Source organism: Microtus pennsylvanicus, chromosome 18 (assembly GCF_037038515.1).
Source record: "Microtus pennsylvanicus isolate mMicPen1 chromosome 18, mMicPen1.hap1, whole genome shotgun sequence".
Lineage (NCBI taxonomy): Eukaryota > Metazoa > Chordata > Mammalia > Rodentia > Cricetidae > Microtus > Microtus pennsylvanicus.
In genome coordinates, this window is record NC_134596.1 from 5,918,806 (window position 1) to 5,939,434 (window position 20,629).

At 40.6% G+C, this 20,629-nt stretch overlaps 1 protein-coding gene across 3 annotated transcripts in view; it reads right to left on the reverse strand.

The window, feature by feature from the left end:
* The window catches only part of Ano5 (anoctamin 5), a 76,738-nt gene that overhangs the window by 17,933 nt on the left and 38,176 nt on the right, over window positions 1-20,629 (reverse strand). For all 3 annotated transcript variants that reach the window (XM_075952716.1, XM_075952717.1, XM_075952714.1), the window contains 10 exons: window positions 18,925-19,038; window positions 16,612-16,724; window positions 11,212-11,346; window positions 10,387-10,492; window positions 10,230-10,290; window positions 9,021-9,172; window positions 7,994-8,068; window positions 5,454-5,676; window positions 3,740-3,909; window positions 2,713-2,810 (listed from right to left, as the gene is read on the reverse strand). In XM_075952716.1, the coding sequence (XP_075808831.1) occupies window positions 2,713-2,810; window positions 3,740-3,909; window positions 5,454-5,676; window positions 7,994-8,068; window positions 9,021-9,172; window positions 10,230-10,290; window positions 10,387-10,492; window positions 11,212-11,346; window positions 16,612-16,724; window positions 18,925-19,038 (1,247 nt within the window). The remainder of the gene's footprint in view (window positions 1-2,712; window positions 2,811-3,739; window positions 3,910-5,453; window positions 5,677-7,993; window positions 8,069-9,020; window positions 9,173-10,229; window positions 10,291-10,386; window positions 10,493-11,211; window positions 11,347-16,611; window positions 16,725-18,924; window positions 19,039-20,629) is intronic.

Sequence of the window (20,629 nt, forward strand, 5' to 3'; positions counted from 1 at the left end):
AACTCTCCCCTTTTAAGCATTTAAAGCAGTGCCTCCCAGTCAGAGTAATTTTGCAGGGAGGTTTGGTTGTCACAATGTAGGGGTGGTGGCCTTGCTCCACCTCGTGGTGACTTCAAGAATACAGCCTTGCAAATAGAAACATGGAGATGCCTCAGTTGAATCCAAGTTTGAGCAATCTCATGAGATTATTTAAAACTATGATAAGACAAAATATTTTCCACACATATTCTCAGAAAGGAAGAAAACAAAGGAGAATTTGGAGCTAAAGCTTGTGAAGCATTAGTGCAAATAAACAGAGAAGCGGTCAGGTGGGAGAGGCATCAAACAGCAGGAACAAGCGCACGCACCCCTGCAAAGGAATCACACCCAGACGGAGAGCTGTCCCTTCATGCTAATTAATTAGGCAAATGAGACCCCAAAGAGGTGGAGTTCATACAAGCAAATGGATCAACAGATAAATAGCGTTATCACAGACAGCTGCATCCATTGTGTACTGAAATGAATATTTATATATAGTGCACATCCAAATTGAAATACAAAGAAAACAAAATAAAACTTTTTAAGGATGGGAGGATCCACAGAGAGGGGAGAGGTGGAGCCTGTCTTCTTTGAGCAGCTTTTCAAAGGTCTACTGGCTGGCTGCCTCTATTTCTGCTCCTTGAAATCAGTTTTGGTACCTAAGATATACTTGGAGCTATTTTTGAATAACTGAGGTTTGTCCCCAGTTTTATATTTTGGTATGGATATTTGATTTTTTCAACAGTTTCTAACATGAATGTTTACTGGTTTTATTTTTTTTAATACTTTTGCAACCAGGCTAAAATAATCTAGTCATGTTTGCACAGATCACAGATTTTGACATCTGCATTTCCCCATTACTTATAGAACCAGCTTGTTTCCAGTTTCATATTCTTGTCATTAATAAAGTTTTATAGTTAGTTTTAAAATTAAATGGAGCAATTCCTCTATTTTAATTTTCTAGTTTCTTGACCTCCCAGCTAACATTTAGAATCTGCTCATCTATACAGCCAACAATGCTGATGTTTCCACTGAAATAAACTATGTGCATGTGTCAGTATAGGGATAATGGATAGTTTTTCTATGTTGTGACTTCCAACCCAGAAAACACCATTTATCGCCATTAATGTGTTTTCTATTTTATGTATTAAATAGGAAATAAAACCAACCCGACTTCAAACTGCTTCTTACACAGTGAAAATCCCCAACACAAACTGAGACCATTTTTATCCTTTCTCTTTTCCTTGGAAGAAATGCTCCTTTGATGTGTAATATGAGCTGGTATTTTAGTTAGTGTATTTATACACTAACTAAATATATACAATCCATTCATGATTTTTGTGCTTTTGGATGAGGGAGCAACTCCTCCCTCATCAAATGACCCAAGTTCTTTAGTATTTCTATGACTACACAACATAATGCAAGAATTATAAAACAAAAATCAAAGGTTCAACTTTTACTAATAGTAACAAATATACATAGCAGCCCAAAGCACAGGCAGTATTGCCAAGGAGAGGGAAGAAAGACAGTAAACCCCAGAGGTCAGCAAGACTATGTGAGGGATAAGCAGAGTCTTCTGTAGATGATGGGACTGTTGCACTCAGGAACTCACAGCTGTGCCCATTGCACACAAGACTGAGGCACTCAACCTTCCAGCATGAAGTGCATGGTGAGTGTGTTTCTGGGGGTGATGAACCCCCACCAATGGATGAGTAGCTATTGAAGCCGATGGCTTCTGGGAGAGGAAGTATAAGTTTTCTTGAAAGCTGAGGCCCCTGGTAGGCTGACCACCCTCCAGTGGATGACCACACATGCATGAGATCATACATAGTATAAACTGACCTCCGTGGACCACAGCCAAAGAAAAGCGAAAGAAAGACTAGGAAGTGGGAAGTGGCTGGGGAGATGGAGAGCAGTGGATGGAGGAGGGGTTAGGGAAGAGTGGACTGCATAGAATTAAAGTGCAGTGTATGCACGCATGAAATTCTCAAAGAAATACACACATTTTATATTAAAAATTTTAAGTTACAAAAGTATAATATGCAGTCTGCAGAATATTCTACTAGGGATCTACTGTATTGATTCTCAGTTAAATCTTTATAGCTTCACTCAACAACAGAAATATTCACTTAAACGTGCCACAGGTTTTAAGGTTCATGCCTTTAATCCCAAACACTATAGGAAGCAGAGGCTGTTGGATCTCCGTGAGTTATTAGTTCCAGGCCAGCCCATACCATTTGGTAAGACCTTCTCAAAAACACACAAAAAAGCCTTCATGGAAACATTGCATTGCAATCAGTAAATATGTACATGCAAGTGAGGAAACATAAGAGTTATTTGTCAATCAAAAATGAAACTAAAGGGCAGAACTAAAGAAGAAAAACTTTCCTGTTTTTTAGTTTTGAGACAGAGATTTTTCTGTGTAGTGGGGCTATCCTGAAACTGTGTAGTTCAGCTTGCCCTTGAACTCAGAGATCTGCCTGTCTCTGACTCCCATGTGTTAGGATTAAAGGCATGCACCACCTCCTGACCTGGAAGAAAATCCTCAATGGCCATGCAATTAAATAAATACTACATAATCTCTATTACCAGAGGCATTCTGCACTCTGGACTAAACACAAATTGTTCCTGTTTGCTTAGACATTATCTGACAAAGATACCATGACTGAAAAAAAAATTCCCATCTATACATACGGTTGACAGGCTTCATAGACGTTAGTATAAATCTGTTTTGCAATCATGATGATGGTTAGCTGGGTTGTCAGCTCTATCAGACAGCCTGCAGGATCACACTGTTCAGAAACAAGGGAGGAGGAAACAGAGAAAGAGGAGAAACAGAATTTTGCAACACCTGGAATGCCAGAAACTCAAGAAGGTATGGTAAGAGGTTTTAATATGGTCAGGAGAGGCAATGAGGATATTCCAGAGCCATTCAGTCCACAAATCATGTGGGACTACTACCAGGGTAGCTGCAGCACACCCATTTGTGGACTGTGATGGAAATACAGACTCTGAGTTTAAAAAAAATTCTGAATACTTATGTCTGTGCTAGGATCAAAAGGTGCTATAATTTTCATGTGATCAGTTTGAAAACTATCATTCATGTCTCATGAAAAGCCCTTTCTTGACTCTTGACCTTTTGCAGGATGCTTTCAAGAAAAAAAGTTCTATGTCTTATGAACAGATCATAGACTGTTGGATGGTTACTGTCAACTGTTACCCTGTTAGAATGTAATAGAATCATTTGGGCAATGAGCATCTGGACATGCCTATGCAGGGTCATTTCTATTACAGTAATTGAAGTGGGAAAACCTCCCCACTGTGGGTGGCATCATTCTCTTGATGGGACCCTGGACTGTGTAAGTGGAGAAAGGGAGCCGAGCAGCCAAAGGCCTTCATTGCTCTTTGATTCCTGACTTTGGATGCCATGTGTCCAGCTGCTTTGACTTTCCTGCCATGACGAGCTACACTCTTGAAGTGAGGAAATAAGTCCTTTCTCCCACGAGTTCCATTTGCCAGGGTATTTGATCATAGCAACAGAAAACCAAGCAAGACTGGTGCCATATAAGTTCTTGCTCAAAGGGAATGAAACATCTAACAGACGATAAGACTGATGATCAGTTAGACTTCTACAGCTTGACAATGACTGAGTTAGTACTAGGGAGAAAGGCAAGTCTTAACTATCTGAAACCATAAATCTGAGCTGAAAGAGAGGCCTTACCTCTTCGCTTCTCCATAAGTTAAACATGTATGTGTACTTTCCAGGATAGCCCACGAGCTTCCCTTTAAAGAAGGCCACGTAAAAGCAAGCTGAGTAATAATTCACGAACTGGAAGAGAAATATCTTCAGAGTGAGACTGCTCTCATACTCCTGGTAAGTTCGAGGAATTTCTGCCAAGAGAAACCACCAGGAATCAATGGACTTTTCCTGAATGCTGTACTTAGAAGTGGACATCTAGGCATGCCATTCCAAAGTGTGTAAACATGCTCCTCTAGCTGACCTCAGCTGACCAATGCTGAAGAGCTGGGCTTTTGTGCTGGCTTCCTGTTGCTCATGTTGTGTTGATCCCATGGCTGACAGAGTCTCGGAAGCACTTACTCCTTTTCTAGGGTGGGGTTGCTCTCGGTATAAGACAGTCTGAAAGTGGGGTTTCTCCAAAATGGGCAGTGCTCCTTGCCATCACTGCTAAACACTAACAAAAATCCCATCATGCTCCTGCCTCCTCTCATAATGGTCAAGCTGGTGTAAACCAGGAAGCTTATGTCAAGAACTATGTCCAGAGCTGAGATGGTTTTTAACTACATTCTACTTTCTTCTCATGCACTAAACTCTGCCTACAAATGCTGACAGAGATAATATATGCCTTCTTTCTCCTTAATTAAAATGCAGTCATGGTTTCCAATGTAACAAATTCTAAAGATAAAAAAAATTAATTTCTCCCCAACGCCTAGATCATTTTGGGGAGTGCTAAGAGTAAGGGAATACACTTCTTATCAGGAGTCTGTAATTTCTCCATAGAGCAGACACTCCCATGACACTTTCAGGAGAACAAAATATTCTAAGACACAGATAACTTCCATTTTGCTGAAGCTCACTTGAATTTATTAAAAACATCTCAGGTAGGAGGTTTGGAACAATTTTCACTGAATAGAGCCATAATTCTTGATGTCTTTTTAAACACTTTACCCAGAGAAAAAGTAAACTTGGCTGAGAACTCAAAATCTGAAGATGATGCAAGGGCTGCTTCCAGGCAATGCTTGCCTGGTGCTTGCCTTTGTGTGGAGCCTTGAGAAGGGATGCCCCTTACTGCTAGATAAATGGCTAGCTTTGTCTCTCTCTAACTTGTTCAAGGTGGGAGCAGAAGCACACGTGTTCTTTGCAGTATTCCTTGCTCAAGTCCTTTACCCTGGACCCCAGCACTTCTCACTTCAGGAGAAATTTAAAAACTTTACCAAGAAAATAATCTGGGTTGTAACAGATGCTACATAGACAGAAAGGCACCATATTCTAGGGCTATGCATGAGGAACTGCTGCTCTGTTCGTTTTTGTTTTGTTATTTTTTTTCTATTTCAGAATGATTTCTAGAAGCAAATATCCCCCATGAAGAAAATATGTAAAACCAGATTATCCCATGTTTCTAGTAAGGTGTGGATTTTGATCAGGATTCAGCTAGCTCCGCCCAGGGAATGTTAAGATAAGGACCCTCAAAATGGCCCAAGGTGTCCTTAGCCTTACAGTTTTTCTTGCTTCCATTGTGAAGTGACTGAATATGGATCTTAAGGAATTAAAAACCAAGTGCGGATCTACTCAGAGAACAAAACAGCCTGAAAATTGTGCTCTTCAGTTGCCAGTTCCTGAGAGGGGGTCCAAAGATGGATGTGCAGTGTTGGCTAAAACCTGTGTTTAAATCACTCTTGGAATTTGGCCAGCTTACCCATTTTTGTAATCCAGGCAGATATCTTCTCATAGAAAAAATTCAAGATCAAGATGACAATGCAGTTCAGGCATGATCCAGAGAGAGAGGTGGCCAGCTGGGGGGTGAGGAAGCTCTTCACATTCTGCAGGGTGGCTTCACTCTCCATGAAGCTGGCAAAAGTGGCAAAGACTGACAGGCGATACACAAGGACAGACACCATGCTGCTGAGGAGGAGAGCCATCTGAGGGGGAAAGCGAGAACCATGGGATGCGCTATTTTCCCATTTTGTTATGCTGCTCAGCAGCTGCTTAAGCACAGCATCTACTCTTACTACAGAAGCATCAGATAAGATACCGCAAGGTAAAAAAACTGGAAAAAAAAAATCATTTGATTGCTATGAGTTAAACACGAACTAGAGAAAACTATTATCACCTGGGATGGAAAACACTGTCAACTTAACAGGAGATCCATCTGTGAGTGAGTTATCTAGATTAGGTTAATTGCGATGGAGATCCATCTTAACTGGGAGCGAGGCCACTCCCTGTGCCTGGGATCTGGATAGGATGAAAGGGGAAATTGAGTTGAGGACTGGCATTTCTCTCTCTGTCTCTGCTTTGTGATTCTCAATCAATGTAGCCAGCTGCCTCAAGCTCCCATTGCCACACATTCTTCGCCACGATGGGCTATGTCTTTGAGCTCTGAACCAATTAACTCTTTTCAATTGATTCTTGACAGTTATTTCATTCTAGCAATATGACTATTACATTCAACTTTTAAATTCATTTTCTCAGTGTTTACAAACGACAGTCATATTTCTGAATCCTACCCCTGGCTTGGTATGCTTTGGTGTGGCTCTTGAGATAAGTTTATCATCTATCATTTATCCTCTGTCTGTCTATCTACCTGATTGTTTGTCTGTCTATTATCTACTGACCCTTCATCTTCTCTATCTATCTATCTATCTATCTATCTATCTATCTATCTATCTTTGATCTATCTATCAATCTATTTATCTTTGATCTATAAATCTATCTATTTATCTTTCATCTATCTATCTAGAATATAGCTATCAATATAGATTCATTTTTAATATTATAAAGAAAATAAAATATAAGCCTGAACCAGAGACTATGTAACCACAAATGAATCCCCCTTCAGGAAAAATTTGACCAAACATTGTGTAGTTTCCACATCAGTTTTGTATACATTGTATATTGTAAAGTACTGTGGCTCTATATCGATTCAATGACTGGAAAACTTGATTCTAAATTTGAGGAAGCAAATCAAATTGAGTGCTAAGTGATAAGAAATTGAAAACAGAAAAGCCATTCTGAGACCGTGCTTCCAAGCTCCTTTCTCAGAATTGATCCCACGGTACCTATTTGTCTCCCTTTTATTCATTTTTTCTTCTACAAGTTGTCATGCAAGGTAAGAAAATACACCCCAACTAATTCTTTCAAGATATAAGAAATATTTTAATAAGAGCTGTTAAAAATCACAATATATACACACACAGACACAATACAGGCACACGCACATATACAGACACAGACACATGCACACACACACACACGGACACACAGAAACACATTCACACACACACAGAGACAGACACACACACATAGACTCATGCACAAACGCATAGACACATGCACATACACAGACACATGCATACACACACAGGCACACAGAAACACACATAGACACACACACATGCACATACACAGGCACACACATTGGAGAGAGTTAAACCACTCTCTAAAATAGTTAATTTGTTTACACCTCAATATCACATTCTCTCAGAAGCCAACACCCCCATCCCTCTTCCCAAAATTAAAATCTAACTGTAGGACTGGAGAGATGGCTCAGAGGTTCAGAGTACTGTCTGCTCTTCCAGAGGACCTGAGTTCAATTCCCAGCAACCACACGGTGGCTCACAAACATTTGTAATGAGATCTGGTGCCCTCTTCTGGTGTGTGGGCATACATGCCAGCAGCACATTGTATACATAATAAATAAATAAATCTTTAAAAAAAAATAAAATCCAACTGTGACCAGTACACCGATTTAGAAAGGAAAGGACAAACAGTCACAGTGGTGGATAAATATATTAGCTATAGATACGGAGAGGAACGTCTCCCCCCATAGATCTGTCTTCCTCAGATTTGAATCTGTGTCTCAACAAGGAGAAAGTGGTAATAGTTCATGGTGTCATATGCACAGATACTATAAGGGAATGAGTGATGCTGACAACATTAACCAAAGACTGCAATGATGAACGTGACATTCTGCTTGGTGCCAGGTGTCAGTCAGTGATACAAACGGGAACAAGCTGGGAAGTCAGGACTCTCCCACACATCTATCTACAAACTTCAGTCTTGGGGAAAAATATATATATAAATTCTATCATGTTTGTATAAGAGAAATATGCAATATAGCAAGAATGGGGCATTGCAGGAATGATCCAAGAGCTGATGCAGACAGGGTTTAGGAGATACTGTAGTTCATAAGGAATTGTGTCCTAAAGAAACGGTCAAAGTTTCCTAAATGGTGCTTACCCCGAAGATCACTGTGGTCCCTGACACAAAGTACCATGGGATGCGATGGCACGGGGGCATGTGTGGCTCCATCTCCTGCAACATTGGAGAAATAACAAAGTCACACTTTGGCCTCACAGTTGGGACTCCAAATAACAGTAGAAAAATCAAGGCACATGCTAAAGGTAGAGACCTCACAAAGGGTTTCTCATTATATAGCCCATGGAAGGTAATTCCTTCTTTAAGAGAAGGCCACCAGAACCCAAATGCTGCACATTGGCATGACATTTCAGTCACAATTAAGAGATATTTGGCTCATCCCTAAGTTGTGACAAGAATCTTGAGAGTTCTACTGCTGGGGTGCCTTCAAGGAAGGATGGGATTCTGCAGAAGACAGGGCACTTGAGGCAGAACACACTGCCTTCCACATAGCACATAGTGGCTCCAAGCCTATGAAGCTAATAAAGCATATTTCACTTTCAAATGAGTATATGGATGTTACAAGATGCCTTAGTCAAGAACAGACAGATTGATGGTTAAAGATTTGAAAATTTAGACACGTCTCACTTCCAATGCAGTGTGTTTCCCAGGCAATCAGTGCAAAAGTATCACGGGAAGAGAAATTCGTTCAAATAAAATTCTCGCTCATAAATCCACTGTCTTAACACAGATACCTTTTAACCCATTAACTCATTTCCACACACACACACTGGCTTCTATTTCATCTTTTCTCACCTAGTAGCAAAAAATCTCACATTTCATACTGTGATGCATTGCATTTGCTTTAGAAATAATCCAGTGAGAGCAGACGTAAGGATATATGTGAGAACATCCCGTCTCTGGGGTGAAAATGCAAGGCTGAGTAGAAGTTCCAACTACTTTCTATTTGTAAATAGGTTTGAACTTTTTCAGATATATGACTATGCATAAATCAGAAAAAAATAGAAATTTTGTGAATTAACTTGCACATAGACGGAACATGACTATTCCAGGGCAGCCGATAGCAGAGGGTCCCCTGAAGCAAGCTCCCACTCCATAGCTACTGTACCTTCGTCACAGGATTCAACTTCTTCCGTTTACACATGGCTTCAAACTCGGGCCGCAGCTGGAGCTGCTGCTGCTCTTCTTCAAAGTCCACCAGATCCCACTCATACTCAAGCCTGGCTTGTCGCTGTTTCCAAAACTCCAGAAACAGTGTGACTGCAGCAGAAGGAAGCATCAGGGTGGAGCCATCAATAGACAGTCAAGCAAAAGTTTGTTTGACAAATAGAAGTTGCAAGGCAGCAACCCTAGGGCCAGGAGGGGCGCCTTGCAATGGAGTGGATCTGCTGCTCGAGCAGAGGATCTGAGTTCCGTACCCAGCATCCATTCTGGGGGGTCACAACCACCTTTACTCCAGGTCAAGGAGATCCAATGACCTTTTTCCTCATTGGGCACCAGATGTGCACATACGGCGTGCGCATGCTCGTGATGGGGGCACATACAGTTGAAACCAATAAGAATAAATCTTCAAAAAGAAATGTTCATGTCTGCTTTCAATCATTTCGTTTGCAAAGCGCTTGGCATGTTGTCAGTTGGAAATGCTGAGATCATGTTTGTTGGCCCAATATCAAATACTAAAAACACTTGTGATCAAACAACTGCAAATGAAAACTATAATGGGAAGACATCCAACCCATCAAACGGCATCTCCAGTGTTAAAAGCTAAAATCAGAATGTGTTTAAAAGTTATATATATATATATATGTGTGTGTGTGTGTGTGTGTGTGTGTGTGTGTGTGTGTGTGTGTCATATAAGAATGTAGTAAAGCTTTTAAGTTGTATATACAAATTTTTTCGGCAAATTCACATGCTAAGTTTTATTCTTATAAGGTTGTTATATAAATATGTAAAGATACTTGTTTTACTAGGTGGGTAGAGTGCTGGCCTAGAAACCGTTCCAGGGTTCCATCCCCAGCAACATCTATATTCTGTGCCACAGTACACACTACTAATCCCAGAATTTAGAAGGAAAAGGCAGGAGATAAAGGCCATCCTCAGCTACACAGAGAATTCAGCACTTTATGAGATCTTGTCTCAAAAAAGAAAATATTATTCCAGAGCTATTTCAGGTGGTAAAAGGAAAACAAGTAAACGAACAGGCAGTTGTACAAATTACACAACAGATTAGACAAAATGCGATAAATTCATGAATGGTCATAATACAAAAAAAACAAACCAAAAATAAAAACAAAATTGGAGGAGACTTTGTACTCACCCCAGATCCCCATGAAGAGGGCAAAGAACACAGTTGACTCATTATCAAACAGATGGGAGAACTGTAAAGGCAATACCATCAAAAAACCCTCTTAATACGAAAGACGTCAGCACAGGAAGGAAGTGCCAGTCTCTGTCCCGACCCACGGCACACTTACCTTCGAATGCAGGCACGTGGTGTTGAGTCTCCAGTAATCACAGACTCCATCACAAAGTGGACACATGATCATTTGACCTCCGATGTTAGGGTCACAGATTTCAGTGCTGCCCAGAGAAGTCAGATAAAAAGCAATGCAGTTTGGAGTGAAACATCCAAGCAGTTCTCACCAGACGGAGTGTTCAGTGAGCGTCCACTCACGACAAAAGTGGGAACAAAGCAAAGGTTTCTATATTGGTGGAAGTCATAGTATAGGAAACAGACTCCTTAGGGTACATTTTTAAATGCAGCCTGACGTTGAAGACCCAAACAGGATTGAGTCAGACAACGTTAAGATGGATGCGGAATGAGGAGTCATGTGGTCTCACACTAGCGGAAGAGCTATGGACAATCGATGGCTGGTGCTGGGGAATGGGAGTGAGGCCACATGCCCCAGAACATCGTCCTCCATGCATGCACGTGAGGTCAACACCAAGCAGACTTGCGTTTTAAAATAAACACATGAAACTTGGGAAGGAAAATGGTGGAACACTGAGGAGGAACTGAGCAGGCGGAAGTGGGTTTGATCAAAAACACTTTGTATGCATTATGAAATTCTCCAACAATGAAAAGAATAAATGAAGTTAAAATAGATGAAATTAAAGCCAAGACAACAGCAAAAGGCAGTTTCCATAAAGCCCTCGGCGCGTTGAAGCATTACACAGGAGTCTGCTTTGAAAATAGTGCCTGCGGCCACAGGAAACATTGAGGTAAATGTGGGGAAATAAGGAGGCTGCAGAAGCTTAGGCCGGGGCAGTCTCTAAGTGTGTTAGTCTCTTGTGCTCACCTAGTTTGGTTATTTTCCATTGATAACAAACCGTAGATGAAGCAGGCCAAGCCAACCAGAGCCGCAATCAACAGCATTTCTGTGTAATACCCGAGAAACACAAAATAGATACCGATCTTTTCTCCATAATAATTCCTGTGAACGAGAGACAGAATCAGAGGCTGGAAAAAAAAAACAATTGTGGGCCAGGTGCCCTGCTCCACGCTGGCAGGCAAGTTTACAGTAGTAAAAATGGAAAAGAAATAGCCCATGGAAGAAGGAAGCCATCATGATAGAATCTAAATTTTAAATAATATCATATTGAGAACTCATGCATCTTAAAACTTCCATGTGTTTAAAGTACAGTATTAAATAGTGAACAAATACATACTAAGTTATTAATAAGGAAATGCATCCTGTAGCAATTGACAAATTAAAGAGACAGACATCGTCTGCCCGATTGCCCCGCTTCTTTCCACAGTGGAAGCGGGTGTTCTGATGGCACTCAGGCACGACTGCAGCAGAGTGGAGAGGTTGGCAGTGTTGTTCCGACACCTGCTTGTACTCAGGGCCAGGTTTAGCTGAGCACACCCTCAGAGACCTGCGGACAGCCCTCTCCTCCTAGAGAACTGTGAGAGGCTGCGACCTCTCACAGGTTTCACTGCCCTTAGGGTCTGAAAGCTTGCTACTTAATACTTTGAGAACTACAATGGTGACCTGCAGCTTCCAAGTTTGCCCTGGGAGGAGGCAATAGTGAGCAAACAAGAGGGACATAGCTCTTACCTCCCATGGAGACCATTTAAGCAGATTCTAAATAGATTTCTCATGCCGCACATTAATTCTTCAGCTTTGAAACCTTTCTAATTAAATAGGTGTTTCTGTGTGTATTGTGTTTTCTTTTCAGTGCTGATAAACATTTTACAGTTTGATTTTATTTTCTCCACAATGCTGTCTGTGTCAGTCCCTAGGCTATCAGCAGTTGACACTTCCCCACAGTAAATGTCAATGACCCTGCTGCATCTCTCTGAGATTTTATTAAAGAATAAAGCAATTTCTATAATACTACACAACATCAAGATCACCAAAAAGACACTAATATTCTTTTCTCTTTTTTTTCCTGTCTTTCCTTTTTGAGGCAGTTTCACTCTGTAGCCTAGACTAGCCTTGAACTCTAACCAATTCTCCTGCTTCGGTCTCCTCCATGCCGGGATTACAATAAATGCCTGCATTATATTTAAGTACTAAGTTTTTTTTATTGATATTTATTGAGTTCTACACTTTTTTTCTGATCCCTTCCCTGCCTCTTCCCTCCCCCTTTCAATCTTCCCCCAAGATCTTCATGCTCCCAATTTACTTAGGAGATCTTGTCTTTTTCTACTTTCTACTTAGTGTCTTTCTTAGTGTCTGCATTGCTGTCTAAGTTCTTTGGGATTGTGGTTTGTAGGTTGGCTTTCTTTGCTTTATGTTTAAAAACCACCCATGAGTGAGTACATCTGATAATTGTCTTTCTGTGTCTGGGTTACCTCGCTCTAAATAATATTTTCTAGCTCTATCTATTTTCCTGAAAAATTCAAGCTGTTATTATTTTTCTGCTGTGTAGTACTCCATTGTATAAACATACCACATTTTCCTTATCCATTCTTTGTTGAGGGGCATTTAGGTTGTTTCCAGGTTCTGGCTATGACAAACAAACTGCTATAAACATAGTTGAGCACATGTCTCTGTGGCACAATTTAGCATCCTTTGGATATATACCCAAAAGTGGTATTACTGGGTCTTGAGGAAGGTTGTTTCCTAATTCTCTGAGAAATTTCCACACTGACATCCAAAGGGGTTGTACCAGCTTACATTCCCACCAACAATGCAGAAGTGTTCCCTTTTCCCTACAACCTCTCCAGCATAAGTTTTCATCAGTGTTTTTGATCTTGGCCATTCTTACAGGTATAAGATGGAGTTGTTTTGATTTGCATTTCTCTAATGACTAAGGATTTTATAATTAACTCAGAGACTTTTTCCACATAAGTTTCCAGTTTCTTACTTGGTTTATGTGGTAAAAAGGTCCATTCCAAAATAATATCATCTCTCTGCATTAAAATTCCTGTAGGAGAAAATTTTGATGGTGTATGACAAGAATACTTGGATTCACCCTGTCCACATGTGCCTGTTGTAATTTTTCCTCAATCATTGTCAGTTCCTTTTCTGCTTCAGCTGTTAATTCTTTGGGACTGTTTAAATCTTTATCACCATCCAAGGTTTTGTTCAAATGAATTATTAGATCAGGTGTTATCCCAATAGCTGGTCGTAGACTGGAAATGTCTCCTAACAGTCTTTGAAAGTCATTAAGAGTCCGTAGGCGATCTCTCCTAATTTGTGCCTTTTGTGTCTTAATTTTTTGCAAACCTATTTTATAACCTAAACAATTAACAGAACCTCCCTTCTGAATCTTTTCAGGAGTGATTTGCAATCCCCATTTAGGTAAAAGTATCTTTATTTCTTCAAACAGTCTGTTCAAGGTATCCATGTTTGAATCGGATAACAAAATGTCGTCCATGTAATGGTATACTATAGACTCATGCCTGGCCCAACTGAGATTTCTGGTTCCTACCTATTCCCTCGAAGGAACCAGGTTCACTCCTAAGTGTTTTATTTTTGAATATATTCTATTTGCTTTGCTTTCACATTATTAATGTTTGCAGAATGCTGGGTCCACGGGGTCATGCATAGATGGGGACAGACCACCAAAGTCTAGTAAACCAGGAAGCTTCATTCCAGAAAAAAGAAAAGTATAAAGACTCTGTGGGGCACCAAAGCTTGTCAGCTAGCTGAGACCACAGCTGGAGACATGGGATGCTTTTTTCTTGTAAACAAAACAGCCAGTTATAAAATGAAATAATCCTTTGCTGATAATTGATCCTTAATCTGCTGAGAAGGCTGTTGGTAGTTTGTTCTTGTTTTTAGGATTACAACTTTATATGTCTTTCTTTCTACATTCTAATTTTTGGTACCTATATTTTTATATTTTTTCCCTAAACTTCACAGAATCCATCTTAGGAGATACAGTTGCTACAAACACAAGAATTCTTAGGAATTTATGAAGAAACTGGATATCTTGAAAACCTGGATTTTGTCTTATTTTTCTTTTATGGAATCTCTTTTTTTCTTTATTGGAAATAGAATTTTTTCCATATAGTATATTTTGATTATGGTTCTCTTCTCCCAACTCCTTCCAGATCTTCCTTAGCTACCTACAGACCCAAATACACACCTTTCCGTGTTCTCTCTCTCTCTCTCTCTCTCTCTCTCTCTCTCTCTCTCTCTCTCTCTCAGAATACAAACAGGTATCTAAATAATAATAAGATAAAGTAAAAACAATCCAGAATAGCAAAAAACAGACAGGAAAAAAAAAAGCCAAAGGAAAAGCATAAGAGACACCTGTAGACATTGACGCACATACAGAATATTCATAAAAACAAATTCAGAAACCATAACTTATCAACAAAAGACCTGTACAGTAAAAATAAATAATCTAACAGTAAAACATTGTCAAAACATTGCACGACCGAAACCCTCGCAAAACACTGTAGAGATGATTTTTTTTTCTGTGTTGGCCACTTACTGCCAAGCCTGGGGCCTTCCCTTAAGTATGGTTTGTAAACCCAGTGAAATTCTTTTAAAAGAAACTATTTTTTGTGATATAATTGATACAATTGGATATAAGTTCTAGGTTAGGGATGGGGACTTGTGTCCCATGTCAACTCTTGCACCTTATCTGGGGCAGCCCTGTGCAGGCCTTCTGTAGGTTGCCATAGTCTCTGAATTCATACGTGTTCTTTTGTGTTTAGAAGACCATGTTTTCTTGGTGTTCACTACCCACTCTGGTTTCTACAATCTCTTTGCCTCTTCAGAGTTCCTTGAGTCCTGAGGGGAGGGATTTGAGGGAGACACTCTATTTTGGACTGAGTGTTTCAAGGTTTCTCACATTGTGCAGTTGTGAGTCTCTGAATTTGTTCCCGTCTGTTGCAGGAGGGAGCTTCCCTGATGATGGCCAAGTAAGACACTGGTCTATGAGTTCAGCAGATGCCATTAGGAGTCATTTTTATTGCTGTGTTCCTTTAGCAGAACAGTAGTAGTAGTTAGTTTTCCCCTAGGTTCCCAGCCTACCTAATCTCAGGCTCTTGGCCATTTAGATAGTGTTGAGCATGGGGTCCCTCTCACTGAGTGGGACTTTATTCAAATCAGGTCATGGTTAGTTACTTTGTTGACCTTTGTGACTAATTTAAAATGACCACTTTCATCTCCCTTTCAAATTTCAAGAATACTATTTCTTGATATTAAACTCCTAAAAGGCCTGTAGACCTATACTTTTTATTAAAATAGTCTCAATGTAGGAAATTGTTGAGTTATTTCCTAAATGGGATCGAATGAGAATTTATTGTTTATAAAATGAAGATGCATAAAAAGCGGTTTTTTACTAAACTGTGCACTTGATTAATAAATTTAAAAACACAGGCTAACAACTAAACCTTTGAGCATGTGTAATTTTCATACTAAGCAAGCGTTTTAACACTAGGCTGCAACCATGTTCCTCATCTTACTTTTCATCCATTTTGTTTGTTCGTTCTTTGGCAATCTCATATGTGTACCATTAACTTTCCTTTCTGATTTCCATCCCAATTTTACAGCCCCTGCCCACATTCATGGGTGCATTTTTGTTGTCATCTTGTGTGTTCATCACCTGCACCAGGGTCATTTACTCTTACACTGCCTCTTCTCACATTGGACTTCTTAGTTCCCTTTGCTGAAAATCAAATCGTTATCATACGTAAGTCTATTCATGAGCTTTCATTTTTATTATCGTTCCTGTTTGGAAACAATTCCAGATACACAGAAAAAATAAAAAATAATTAAAAAAAATCCACATATATCCTTTGATTCTGTCACCTATTTGCATTGATTGCAACCATGTCAAAAAGATTGAGATTATAGAACCAATATCTTTACAGATCTCTGAGATGAACACATCCAAACTCACAAACCAGTTTCTCCTGTATTCTAAGTTCTTCTACGAGGGAAGAAAACGAACTTTGTATATATACTTAAACTAAAATGTAGACATATCATATTACATTTTCAAAGGAAAATAAAGCATCATTGCCACATTACAAGATGCACCACACAGCATTTCAGTACCACGACCAAGTGGGAGCTGCTTGTACAAGGCAGGAACTAGACTGATTACAGCTTAGCTAAAAGCTAGGTAGGTCCTGACCCTTAATAGTCATGCTGAATCCTTCCTAGATGGTGGCAACAAGTATCTTCTTCCAAATGAACAATCAATAGTAAAGAGAGGGGCTGGGAAACACAGTGGGTAGCAAGGGCACTGAGCAAGGTCTCCTGTGGTCATGACGCACAATGACTTACCGAATCAAATCTAAAGGCTGCTCCTTGTAAAAGTAGGAAAACCGAGCCCAGTTCTGGTGAAGGGTGTACCTCTCATTGATGTGAGGAGTCCTGGATGGCTTCCAGTACTGGCCCTGTGCACAGTCAAGGAGAGTGTAAGAGGAGAACATGAGAGACCCAGCTGGTGGGGAGGGAGCCTCTCTGGACAGGTGGACAAAACTGACAGCATCTTTTGCTGATTGACTTCTAATTCTTACTCCAGTCGTATAGAGTCATTTGCTAACATTTTCCTAAGAAACCACAGTCAGGGTGATTTATTTATTAATCTGGCCCAGGAAATGAAGTGCCATTTACACAACAGCTGATACACTGTTAGAGCATCACGTGGACATGAGAACTGCGGAGAAGAGAATGACTGAGCAGAGTGTGCATGAGTACCCAGCTTCAAGTTTAACACAAGTGAAGGTTGATGACAAAAAGTGACATTTTGAGTTCTCAGTAGTCCTCATATGTCACTTTTTATCATCAACCTTCACTTGTGTTAAACTTGAAGCTGGGTAGTAGTGAGGAGTACTGAGAACTCAAGAACAATCGCAATGGGTTTTTGATCCTACTGCATGTACTGGCTTTGGGGGAGCCTAGGCAGTTTGGATGTTCACCTTACTAGACCTGGATGGTGGTGGGGGTTTCTTGGACTTCCCACAGGGCAGGGAACCCTGATAGCTCTATGGGCTGACAAGGGAGGGGAACTTGATTGGGGGAGGGGGAGGGAAATGGGAGGAAGTGGCCGGGAAGAGACAGAAATCTTTAATAAATAAATAAATGGGAAAAAAAAGCTAAGAGAAAAAAAGTGACATTTTATACCCTACAAATTCAAGAACTTTGTTGTTCTGTAGGTAATACCACTGACTTTTAGCAAGTGAAACTTGAAGACGGTGTCCCAAAGGTGGTGTTTGGGGCTGGTGTAAATCACCTCTCTAAAAAGCACACGAGAGAAAGCCCAGCACTTCAAAGTTGACAGATGTCAAAGATGGTGAAGTCCAGCTCCTCCTAAAGACAGCTCAGTGCCACTGATTTCCAATGAGCAAGGGAAGCTGTGCTGAAAGGCTGGACGCACAGCTTAAAATATCCTGGGACCACAGCAGGTACTGGATTTATAACAGGGCAATGGGCTAAAAAAAAAAAATCAATGTCCTACAGGTAAATAAAATCCTCAAAGTCTTCAAAGCATAATCGCCTTTGTAAGTAAACATTATCAAAAATGCCTGGCAATATGTGCACTACTCTAACAGGATCTTCCTAAGTATAGCATATATCTTTCTAAGTATAGCACAGATCTTCCTAAGTATAGCACATATTGGTCTCTTGACTGGAACCCCCACACTGTTTTTCTCTGGAAGACTATGGACATCTTGGGGTGGGAGGCATAATAGGAGGGCGGACAGTTTCCCTCCTTTATGTTAAAGGACCATAGGTGTGTTAAAAGGGGAAAATGCTTCTATGAAATTGCTGCTGCAGTCTACAGGAATCAGATCACAGTCATCCTTGCAGAACCAATTTAAAGTCATGTTTCATACTGTTGAACGACTGGTTGCAGTTTAAGTCATGTGGAAAAGTTTGGCTGCAGGCCTTCAAAAATCACTCCTAATGAGAGAGAGAGAGAGAGAGAGAGAGAGAGAGAGAGAGAGAGAGAGAGAGAGAGAGAGTGTGGATTTGGGTGGGAGGAGAGGTAGAGAGGATCTTGGAGATGTTTTGATTGAGGGAGCCACTGTGGGTCTAGCAAAAAACCTGGCACTAGAGGAATTCCTAGGAATGCACTAAACATCTGCTTCTTTTCTAGGCGGTCCTGACCTCTGAACTTGGATTCATGGTGGTGTGAAAATAATAGCCAGCAAAATACTTTCCCTGTGATTGAATCCACTTCTCTATTGGATGGATAAACATGGGTGCATTTACTCATTAAAATATTCAAAATCTATGAGTAAAGACAGGATAGAACTTTCTGAGTAATGTGTCACCCAAATATATAAGAATTCAAGAATGGATTCTAAAGAAAATACTGTGTGCAAATACAAATAATCATTAAAAGTACTTTTCATTAGAAATGCCAGCGTAATAAGGCATTGAATGCACTTTAGCCCCGCGAGTACACTCCTCAGGTTGGAAGCAGGGAGTCTGGGTGTTTTCCCTTTGCCTAGGAGTTTGTAAAAAAAAAAAAAAAGAAAGAAAGAAAAAAAAAGGAAAAATGTTGGACTATTGTTCGATCCCTCGGGAAGGCAGGCTGTGACTGAGATAGGAAATGGGCTCTGAATTGTGAAGGTGGCTGATACTCACATCGTGGAGTGGGTAGGCAGATAAGTAAGTGCTGGAGTTTAGTAATCTTTCAATTCCAATCTTTTTCTTCCCCTCTTCAACTCCAAAAGGGCATCGTGACAGAATATAGTAAACCTGCCAGGTAGGTACCAGAAGAAGTCAGTAGATGAATTTCACCTACAGCACACAAGTATGCAGGGACTTCAATAGGTTGAATATTTGAGGTAAAAATGCAGGGACTAAGACAGTAAACCTAAGTTAAATGTGAAGACACTTCAGCACCTTGCGGAACTTCAAACTTTTCACACTTTGACAATCGCAAGTGCTCAGTGTCTACTCTGAATGGACACAGGCCCTGACTACAGAAAAATGCTTTTCTTCACGGACTGTGAGAGGCCATAGATTGAGGCGCTAGATGGAATGGGCAGGAGTTTTTTTTTTTAAATATTTATTTATTTATTATGTATACAATATTCTTTCTGTGTGTATGCCTGAAGGCCAGAAGAGGGCACCAGACCTCATTACAGATGGTTATGAGCCACCATGTGGTTGCTGGGAATTGAACTCCGGACCTTTGGAAAAGCAGGCGATGCTCTTAACCACTGAGCCATCTCTCCAGCCCATTGGCAGGAGTTTTATTCCTGGGTTCTGACAATACCCCATTGCCTTGTTTGGGGCCAAGGGTGCATGAATCATCATTTAATTTTCTTCTCTTGTATCAAATACCTCTGAGACACTCCCATGCCATAAGTTTTTACTAGAATCGGTGTTTCAAGTGCCATTATTAATAGTTCACTTGGAGAAATAGGGGACTAAATTGAGACGTGGCCAGGTTGGTTTCAGTATTTCTTCAGCCTATCACTCTGATGATATAGATGGCGCCTTTGCCAGATGTTATGTTGTTTATCATAATGGGACTGTCGGTCAAGCTCAGTCCTTGAGACACCTAGAGCCTAGATGGTGGGGCTTTTACCCTAAAACTCCTGGTGACCTTATTAGACCTGTCTTCAAGCTCCACCTAGTTCTGGCTCACCTGCAGCTTACATCTGCAGCTTCTTTTGCCCCTGAAATCTTGTGCCCTTCATTCATATTGAAATCAACTCCTTGCAAGCTCTTCATAGTTTTCATATTTGATCTCCTCCAATGAGTTGTGAATATTTTAATGACATCTAGGATCGTGAATCATTTCTAGAAGATTTTCATTTCATCATAACGGTCACTATCTCTCTCAGTCAGAGCCGTACAAAACACGAACACATTTGCTGCATCAAAGGACCCGAAACCAGTGATCCATGGGCTGGAGAGTGGAGGTCATATTTGCAGCATGGAGAGAAGCCATTATGCTTTTTAGTTTGAGTGCCAGGGAGCTGTGTGCTTCCTGAAGTAACAATAGAAGTTGCTTCCTGCAAAGTGCACTCCATCTGTGGGTTAGCATGTTCAGTTTAGGCAGATGTGCTGCCCCCTGGGCTTCGTTGTCCTGTTATAGGATACAGAGGGAGATAGATGCTCTAATTCTAATATGCACTAGAATTTTCACAATGCCATGTGAGCATGGGTTTCAATTTAAAGTTATCCACTGCCTGGACCCCTAGCAAAAGCATCATCCTGCCCTTTGAGGCTCTGAAGTGAGCCTCTCCACTCCTACAGGGAAGTCCTAGAGGGCATCTTCTGGTGTTATAGGACACTGCTGGCTGGTTGAGGTCACAGCCTCCCTGTGGCCTGGCAG